The sequence below is a fragment of the Rhamphochromis longiceps genome, linkage group LG23 (assembly GCF_057381845.1).
Source record: "Rhamphochromis longiceps isolate RC_006_pf linkage group LG23, R_longiceps_female_GT1.1, whole genome shotgun sequence".
NCBI lineage: Eukaryota > Metazoa > Chordata > Actinopteri > Cichliformes > Cichlidae > Rhamphochromis > Rhamphochromis longiceps.
Genome location: NC_140578.1, coordinates 15,034,848 through 15,044,464, shown reverse-complemented (window position 1 = coordinate 15,044,464; position 9,617 = coordinate 15,034,848). Strand labels below are relative to the sequence as shown.

At 40.1% G+C, this 9,617-nt stretch overlaps 2 protein-coding genes across 2 annotated transcripts; one reads left to right on the top strand and one right to left on the bottom strand.

Moving 5' to 3' along the window:
* Nucleotides 1-820: 820 nt before the first annotated feature.
* Nucleotides 821-7,406, top strand: glmnb (glomulin, FKBP associated protein b). The gene is made up of 17 exons (XM_085398154.1): nt 821-859; nt 1,271-1,396; nt 2,256-2,366; nt 2,444-2,552; nt 3,285-3,534; nt 3,650-3,740; nt 3,841-4,007; nt 4,090-4,143; nt 4,231-4,261; nt 4,342-4,431; nt 5,364-5,405; nt 5,510-5,583; nt 5,857-6,129; nt 6,736-6,799; nt 6,879-7,014; nt 7,120-7,214; nt 7,300-7,406. The coding sequence occupies exons 1-17, from the start codon at nt 821-823 to the stop codon at nt 7,393-7,395; spliced, it is 1,848 nt and encodes a 615-aa protein (XP_085254280.1). The 3' UTR covers nt 7,396-7,406.
* A 3-nt stretch (nt 7,407-7,409) lies between these two features.
* lg23h1orf146 (linkage group 23 C1orf146 homolog) lies at nt 7,410-9,550 on the bottom strand. Its single transcript, XM_085398918.1, has 5 exons — nt 9,413-9,550; nt 9,090-9,183; nt 8,370-8,541; nt 7,810-7,888; nt 7,410-7,705 (listed from the first exon to the last, which is right to left on the bottom strand). Exons 1-5 carry the CDS (start codon nt 9,476-9,478, stop codon nt 7,565-7,567), a joined length of 552 nt encoding a protein of 183 aa, XP_085255044.1. The 5' UTR covers nt 9,479-9,550; the 3' UTR covers nt 7,410-7,564.
* Between the last annotated feature and the right edge of the window lie 67 nt (nt 9,551-9,617).

Below are 9,617 nucleotides of genomic sequence, written 5' to 3'. Positions count from 1 at the left end.
TTCCCAAAGCCTCGACTTCAACCCTACTGAAAATTTTTGGAACAAGGGGAATTTAATTAAATATTAGTGGAGGTGTATGTATGTATTTGGTACATTGTGTATACTTTTAACCCTGGGGATAAGAAAAAATCCCAAATAAATTTAAACGTACGTGTACTAAACTAGGTGTACTTCACAAGGCGAAGAAAAAAAAACCCCAAACTACAATGAAGGTTACTAAATTTGTGCTAATACACAAATTATATTTCCCTCTATGCAAATGACCTCATTTTAAGGTAGCAGAACTTTAAAATATAATCTACTAAAAATGTATTTTCACAAACTACACTGCTAGCATGCATATTAATTTCTATTTTAGTTGCAGACTATGCTAAAGTGGCATATCCCCACCTACACTGCAGGAAATTAGGTAAATATCTCAGTGGTAGGGCAGGTGTAAATAGATCATGAGCACAAGTTTTGACACCGAAGTTTCAGTTTTGTCATATTTAAATTCCTATTTTGGACTCTTTCTAAGCAGTGACAACCTCTGTACAGTTTTTATGTGACTGGATCCTTCCAGACATGTCTGCACTTTCTGTGACCACACTGAACTGCTCTGGTTTAATCCTATTACGGTACATGTCAAGCACAAAGAGACCTAAGAGGTTTATGTTTCGCTTCCTTACAGAGTGAATCTCTCCCTCTTTCTCTGTCTCTCTTTCAAGACACCAGGAGAGCTATATATTTGATCATTTTGATTCTGTGCTGTTGCATCATCTGTCAAAATAAAGGCCAACTGATAATAAGATTGTCTGTGAGGGCTGAAGAGAAACTGATGATGAATGAAGATCAGGTGAAAGAGATAATCCAGAGATGGGTAAGTCAACAATATTGCGCCATGGCAACACATTTTAGCTGAGGCTATCGTACTCAGGATCTCCTCTCCTGATGTTGCAATGAAGTATGACCTTCAAGTGTGGGGAAAAATAGCATAACGGCTGACAGATTAGCTGCTAGCATTAGAGTATAGAAGAACTGGTGCGTTGGGTGACGCTGCCTTCATTATATCTCGTTTGATCCTCCTCACTCAGTAACATTACAAGAGGAAGTCCATGTTAAATAAATATATTTGTTTCTTAGGGTTTATGCAGGATATCCTGACATCTACTCACACTATACTAGCACTATCTACTGCTTCTGAGAGGAAACTCATGACTAAGCTCAATGGTGTTTATCAGCAATAGTAAAAGAAAACATTATGACGTAATATACTGTGTCCTGTATTTAGAGAAATACTCAAGAAGACGATCTGAAGCCTGAGGACTACCAGCAGTTCAAGACTTTGGGATGTGCCAGTCTCAGTGAGGGTGAAAGTCAACAGCTCTTAAAATTCATACAAGATGAGAAAAACCAGGTATTCCTCGTCGTTGCCAACACAGCAGATCAGGGCAGCTGTTTCCTCCGTAGCAGTTACACCTCACAGATATGAAGTGACAGCAGATTGGCAGCGTTAATCTGCCATACAGCTCTAAAAGCACGGCTACACTGCAGGATCGTACCTACTGAAGCGAGCAGCCTCTTGCCTGCTACACAACTATGCTAAACATTAACATGCAGCTACCACTCTGTGCCTCCTAGCCTCTTGACCTGGAGGTGTGCTGGGAAAACAAGCAGATATTCAGTCAGATTTCTCGCTCCACTGATAACCCTCTTCAATACAGCGCTTCTCTAAGTGCCCTTGGTTGTCCCATCTCTCCACGCTCAGTGCAGTTATTTGTAGCCTACATTTAAAGCATGTGTCATCTCTCACTCCTTCCTCTTTCTGAGCTAAAACAATCTCAAGGGCTGCAAATGATTGATTATAAAATGAGAAATCCCTGGATTTTGACTTTCAAAACCATTGCCGAAAAAGAAGCCGCGCGGAGAAGAACAAATAGGTGAACTGACAGTCATGGGATTGCAGCTCTGCAACAAATGATTTTAATAAGAATCTTTTTCCACAGATTATCTATATAGTCTAATGCCTTTTTAAAATTATTTTCAGAAGGTGAAACCTGCACCTTCTTCCACTCCTTTTTCGTGTGTGTGTGTGATCTGGTAGATCACACTTTAACCAGCAGTTGTGAAGATGAAACTGCACTTCTTTTGCATGCATCAGTTTATGCAGCGATGCATGCAAATGGAAAGGAAGGGACTATCAAATTCATATGCCGACAGGGTCGCTTTTAAGGTTCCCGGTGACGTGTACTGATTGCCTATTGTTGCACTTGCAGGTTATTGTGAAATCTATGGGCTGTGTTATACTGGCACCTCTTCTAAACGAAGTTGTACAAAAAGCTAAGGGTCTGGATCAATACCAAGCTGCCATCACACATCTGACCAGGGTAGGTGCAAGCAGTTCTTCTACATAGTGAAACACGCTCCCCGTGCATCACCTGAAACGTTGCATCTGTTCGTTAAGACTTGCAGGCCAAATGAACTCCTGGATTGCATGCTTGAAATAATTGAAGGCATTGATCCAGGTGCCATTTCCGAGACAATCCTAGCCCTTCTTCCGCATCTTCAATCAGGTAACACAACTAATCATGCAACAGTACTACTACTAAATCAACACAACAGTCTCGGCCATAAATTCTACCTCTACCATAGAAATAAACACAGCTTTTAGGAATAGCTGCAGATTCAGCCTGATTCACCATCATCCACTACAACGACAATATTAAACTACAATTACAACTTTTTTTGACAACATTTTTAGATTTGCAATAGTAAAAATGAATTTATGGTAGAATTGCTTTTATCGCATTAAACTGCACAGCCATAACCAATAATCAAATGATCCCCGTTAGGCCTGGTAACATTATCAATCGAACAGCTCGGTGGACGCGCTCAGGTCAGTGGAGTCGCTTGCTAGTTTATTAGGTGAGTGGGGAGAGTTGTTATTGCTGTTGTCTAAGCTGACATAAATGCAGTGGATAAAATAAGAAAAATTTAACACGATCCAAAAACACCTCAAACTAATCGGCCAAAATAACAATACGTTTGAATCGACAGTTTCAGCACTTTTGACAAACATTGAACACCTTTACCGTCATAGCACCTTTTTTTTTTTGCAGGGTTCTTGTATTAGACAACATGTAGATCATGTGCATCACATGTAGCCTGGTTTACTGAGTGCGGTTACTGCTTCTCCATGCCTTGGTGGGTTATGGTGAACAAGTAAATGCTGCTTTTTCTTTTTCTTTAAAGGGCTCCCCCTGCTGTACGCTTACTGTAAACTAACAAACTGTGTTTTTAAACAGTACTTCTCCGACTGGATGAGGGGAAGGCAGCCTGTGTGGGCTCGACTCTGTCGGCCCTGCAGAAGCAGCTGTCCCGGCTGCCTGTGCCTTACACGGAGCAGCAGGAGGAGGCTGATGAGTACGGCCTGTGCCGCTGCAGCGCTGCCTTGACTGTGTTCACAGAACCTTTTGTGGAGGAGGTGAAAAGGACAGACGGAAATTGTGCTGCTACAGCTGAAGATGAGGAGCTAAAGATTGAGCTTCTGAAGTTGTATGTTTCTCTCTGCAACTCTGTTTATTTGTAGTTATTATTATTAATGATATTAAATACAAATGGCAAAGCAAAATGACTTCGAATTGAATAACTGATTGCATTCTCTGTTTAGCTGCATGAGGAGTTTGAGAGAGCCTTTGCTTGAGGCTGAACTGAAGCACAACAGAAGATCACCATTGTGGCTCTTTGCAGTAGAGATAATGGTACGGGCAAAGTCACTTCACTTTACTTCTATTTTTTTTTTTTATTTAGAACACAACATGTTTTAGTTGTTTAGTCCCAAGTCACATGTGTGCATTGCAGGTCACACTTTCTGCAATCAAAGAGCCTCTTCCGGAGCTCTTATTCTTCAGCTCACTGAGGAAAAACATCCTGATGGACAATAATCAGTTCAAGGAGGCGAGAGCATGTCTGGCTTATCTGCTGTTTGTTCAGCTCATTACCATTGACAACTTTCCAGCAGTGTTTAGGTAACGTGAGTAGCCACATTTTACTTACTTAAATTTACTTTCACTAAAAACTATTAATGTTGAACTTTTCCTGCCTTTCTAGCCATGTGTTTATTCTCCAGTGCAACATGGAATACATCAGTCAGCTGCTCAGCAGGTATGCTGTTAACACAACATTAAGTGAACATGTTTTCTGTTTTAGAACAAACTTACAATCAGAGTCATATCTGTGTTTCTCTGACAGCAAAAAAGAATCACATTTGCTCAAAGGATTGGTAAGAGCCCATCAGTATGAAAAACATCTGAAAGCAGAAGACTGAGTTCATTTTAATTGCCCATAATTATCTATTATTAGGCGCTGTTCACAAAAAGCTTGGAGCGTGTGCAGGACAACAGCCTCCCAGTGAGTCTGCTGGATCTGAAGAGCTTCTACAGTGTGACACAGGTAAGACAAGCAGCCGTGCCAGACTCATTTCTATTTCTCAGGCTGCATACACACACAGGCCGGAGCAGCAGAATTACAGAAAAACCTGAGATGTCTTAAGTCTGTTTGCATATTCACTGAGATCACTGTCAGTGCATGCATGTCACTCTGTGACCTTCACCTTTAAGGTCAAGGTCACTGAGATTCAAAACCTGTCCGAGATTTTTCGTGGTTGCTTCTATGGTATGAATTTAAAAATCCTAAGTTGGCTCATTCTCGAGCTATTATTTACAAGATTTTTAGAAACTTGACCTTTCCTTGAGTTCAAGGTCACTGAAAATCAAACTCATCTGATACTTTTAGTAGAAGCAATTTCCAAGCAAGCAAATTTCAAAATCCTCATTCTCGAGGCCAAGCTGCTTTAGGTAAAGAACTGACAGTGAACTGTCAATCTGCAGCCTACCTCAGTTTCATAGGGTTTTATGTTTCATTGTTTAGCTGTCACACATAAACCATTTGTTGTTCGCACTCACTGCTCTCAGTGCTTTTATCCTCAGCAGGCAGCTGTTTTCAGTGAAAAGCGCTTAAGAAATCAAAACAAGCTAGTCAAGTAACTTAAGCAACCCAATTGGCAAAAACAAAGGGAGCTCCAAATGAAGCTGAAGAATGCTTGCTTGCACTGCAGGATGGATCCGTGTCTTTAACGTGATACAGCTCTCTGCTCCCCTCTAGTGGCCTAAAAATGTTATTCAAAACTACAAAATAAGCATCAGTTAGTAAGCTGTTTTTTGTTTTTTTTAACGTGATGAGACTTTGAGACTCAGCCTGTGAAGTGGCTGTAAACTATAATATTATAGTTGTAACATTTACTGCGATTCACAGCTGTAGCTGACTTAAATGACTCAACCATAACACCGAAAGCTCAGTGAGCTGTTTTGTGCTTAAATTCTCAGAACCTGCGGCGAGTTCTTACCGACTGTCCAATACAGCACTTGGTGAGTGCTTCATTAGTGGTCAATATGGGGAAAATGTTTGACTTTTGCTACACTATAAAAGGCATACATCTGTTCGCTCTTCCGTCTGATCATTGCTCCCCCAGAGAGAATCGGGCCTGCAGGTTTTCCAGGTATTCATCAATAAATTAGATGCAGAAGCAAAGCACAAATTCTTCAGGTGAGAAAAACAGTTTCAATTGCAGTTGCAATTTCTTTCCAGGTGTGAAATTAACGCCCATTATACAGCTATATATAGACTACTTTAACACTTTATTAAAAACAAATGGCCCACAGCATATTCTTAACTTGTCCCTCTATTAATTTACTGCTGCTTCTCTCCATCTAGCGTTTCCAGTTACACTCCAGCTGACAAATGTTTACAGTATTCTCTTAGTCTTCTAACACTTTAACGTAACGCTTGCTGTTTTTGTTTTTTTTGCTGTTGTTGTAGGTGCATGTTAAAAACCAGCAATCACGCAGGAATAGAAAGTTATATAATCAAGAACATCAGGAATCAATTTGAACTTTCTATGAAGGTGAGAAAAACACGAGAGTCACGCCATAGCCTGCATTTTTTTTCTCTACACGTTAAATGTACTACAACTCTTTTACAGTGGGGTAACGCCAATGAGTGGTTCTTGGGAACGGAGTTTATTTCACTGATGACACTGGTGCTGTGCTTGCCACAAGGTGCTCAGACAGATTTGCTCAGCAGTATGGACAAGTGAGTAACGAGAAAAGTTTGAAGCATTATTACAGCAGACTGGAGGAGGTGGAACCTGGTTACCTGAAGCACAAAGTCAGTGGAGTGAGACGTAATTATAATTCTTGATTATGGCAAAATCGTAAACATGGATACTTTGGCATGTGCTGAGAGCATAATAGTAGCTTTATTATACTTTAAAAAGAAAAAACTTTTTTTAATGAAGCAAATTCCATTTAACTGTCATTATAATTACAACCTAGACTTTGGGACACCTGGAAATTGAAATAATTACCCTTAAGTACCCCGCCTCTCGCTCTATGACAGCTGGGATAGGCTCCAGCGCCCCCCGCGACCCTGAAAAGGATAAGCGGAAGCGAATGGATGGATGGAATATAGGCTCAAAGGCATCCTTAGAATATTTTGACCTTTGAAAGAAATACAGAAAACCGTATCTGCTACCAAAATACATGGAGTTAATGGAACTAAATTAAAGCAATTTTCAACTTCAGATCTAATCAAGTTAAAAACTATCCTGCAGAGATTCAAAGACAAAAGTCTGTCATTGTGTGAACTGGGAAGCTTCATCCAGATTGAGCCATTAAGTAGCACTCTTTGTTTATCCAGGGTAATGGAGAGCCTAAATCTGCTACGCTATGTTCTTATCAGAGACGAAGAGCTGAGAACCAATGTAAGTAAGTCTAATACAAAGCTTTCAGTTAATGCCTGGTTAGGGCAGGACGCTGATCATCTGTTCTGCCTTCCTTTAGGAAGATGTGTGGGAAGAGTTGTGCAGGATCAAAGAGGAATACCTAAAAATGCTGCGTGTATGTATCAGCATATCAAGAGCGTATTATTCCTCTGAACTGAAAGCACTGAGGGAGGACCAAAAGCTAAAAGCAAAAGGTAGGAATTAGCTACTAATCTGTGTGACAAAATTCCAGTGAAATAAGCTTTACACGAATAGTTTAAGAGTCTATTTTTATACTGTCAACACTTCCTATTGCCCAGAAGCCAGAGATGCTGCTCGACCCACTAAATTAGTCAAAAGCATCACAGTAAGGAAGGAGAAAGTGTCCAACATGTCCCCGGAGGTCCAGCATCAGGTCAGGAAAACTCTTCTAATTTAATAATTTTCATTTATGTTTTGGACTCTACGACTAGCAAGCTGACTTTTGTCATGTTTCTCAGGTGCTGCAGAGTGCTTTGGTGACATTTGACCTCATGGAGAGTCTTATAGTCCGAATCGAAGAGATCACAGAGGAAAAGCAGAACAAACTAAACTGAGGCTCTGAATTCAGACCCTTCAATATTTTTCTAAATATATCTTTATTTGGTTTGCTTTGTTTGACTGAATAAAGTGTGTGCTTATATACAAGAATGTATACAAGATGATACTATATACTGAAATGTCTGCTTTTCTATGTTCAGCACATTGGGCTCCTGCTGGTTAGCATTAAATAAAACATGTCGAATCACCTGCCTGGTTTTGCAGCATGTCTCTTAACATTTCCCACACAGGACTGCTTTCAATGATGTGAGCCCGAGCCAGAGAAATCCGGTCCCGGATGCTGTCTACATGGGGTTTACTGGTGGCCTGCAGGAAGGTGTGGCTTAATTTAATTCAAGGTTTCACAAGGACACATCAGTTTATCTCATTTATATTTAAAATATACCAAATAGCTGCGCCTCCATTGTTACCTTGGCAATTGTTAACATCCCTTTAACAATTTCATCAGTGTTTTGCACAGGCAGGATCCTGAGATTGCTGCCAAAGAATCTGCAAGAGATAAAGACGTCCTTAGTACAATATAGTTATTCTGTTTTCAATATAGAACCTTTAAAAACAAAATCCACAAATTCTTTGACAGACAAGAAAAAAAGCAAAGTTAGGGGAGATAAAATACAAAAAAGATACCAATAGCAATAATGACAATTAAAAAAACAATTACTCTGAAAATACTTACAGAGTCATAAATATCTATGGTTGATTTTTCAGAGGCTATTTATTCTCCTGTAGCCTGCTTATTGGTTTGAATATGTAGATAGCCATATAATCAACATAGAAGTTACTGTAGGTGGACAAATTTCAGGTTGGCAATCAATAGACAAACTAAATAATAAAGAACCCGGGGCTGACCCATGAGGTACTCCGACATCATCATTATTATATCCTCAAGCTGCTGTCACAAAGCTTTGTAACCAGAGCGTTAGAATCAGTTAAGTAAAGCAAAAATGACACAACATGACTATTAATCTACCGGTTTTGAATCACAGTCAGCGTTTCCAGCTCCTTTTTTCCTTTAAATGGTGAACGAAGGAGTAAAAAGCAGTTGCGGTGGACTTGCACAAATTTCTTTATCCTCTCAAAGACTCCCGATTCTTCAGAGGGCTCTGGGAGGTCTTGCGGGTCAACCATCAGGAATGCAGTACCTGCAATAAATAAAAAACAACAACAACAAAAAAAACCTCACACACACATATATATATCTGTAAGTATGGGCTTTAATTCTGCCACAATCAGGGATCAGACCAAACGAGTTACACTCACACCCTCTCCTCTGGTGCTAAATTAATGTATATGTAGGAGTACTTTTTACTTAATCACTTGAAACATATTTTGATGCTAAAACATTCCCACTAGGCTACTTAAATAGGATTATGACTTAAGTAAAGAGTCTAAATCAGGGGTGTTAAACATAAGGCCCAGGGGCTTTAGGACAGCTTTAGAAAATGTGAAAGAGTGCAAAGATTTAGAACTTTTGACTGGATTTTCATAAGTTTTAGAGCTTTCCCAGTTGATATAAACCCCGACCCCCCACTACCATCACACTAAACCAAAGTATGAGGTCATTTACTGTGAACAATGAAAACTTTACACTACATTATTAAAATCCACTGAGTGTCTTATAGAAAACAGAATAATGTCTTATAGTGGGTTATAAAATACACGGCAGGTGTACTGGGGGACTCGGGTTTACCCGATAGAGGAAAAATGAAGGCTCCGGGATGAACACTGTCTGAAAACCTGATGCGGTGCTGCTGAGCGTTTAGCATCCTAATGATTTCGTGGCTCTGTGGAAACAAAATGAAGATAAGTTAACTGCTAGCATCGTTAGCTGGTACAGTTCTTTATTCAAAGTCAGAGGTGGGCAAATAACTAATATTTCACGTATTTTGTCGGTGCTAGTGCCTTGGCTTCATGGCTAAAGCTCTTTATGTTAACTTATTTTTTTTATAACTGCCACCAGAAACCGACCGAGCAAAACATTTTGACGGTTCAGGTTAAACTTTCTAACATTACCTGAAGCGATGTGCTGACAATAATCGTTGTTTTCCACTGAGGAGTCCCTTCTCCGCATGTCGCCATTGCCTGCTAGTTATTAACAAGTGAACGACACGGTTCCGATGACGACACTCTCAACCCGGTTTTTGGTCCAAAGCTGTTCCTGCAGCGGATTCAGCCGTCTGTTGTGTCATGCCACCAGGACGCCACCAGGGGGCGCTGC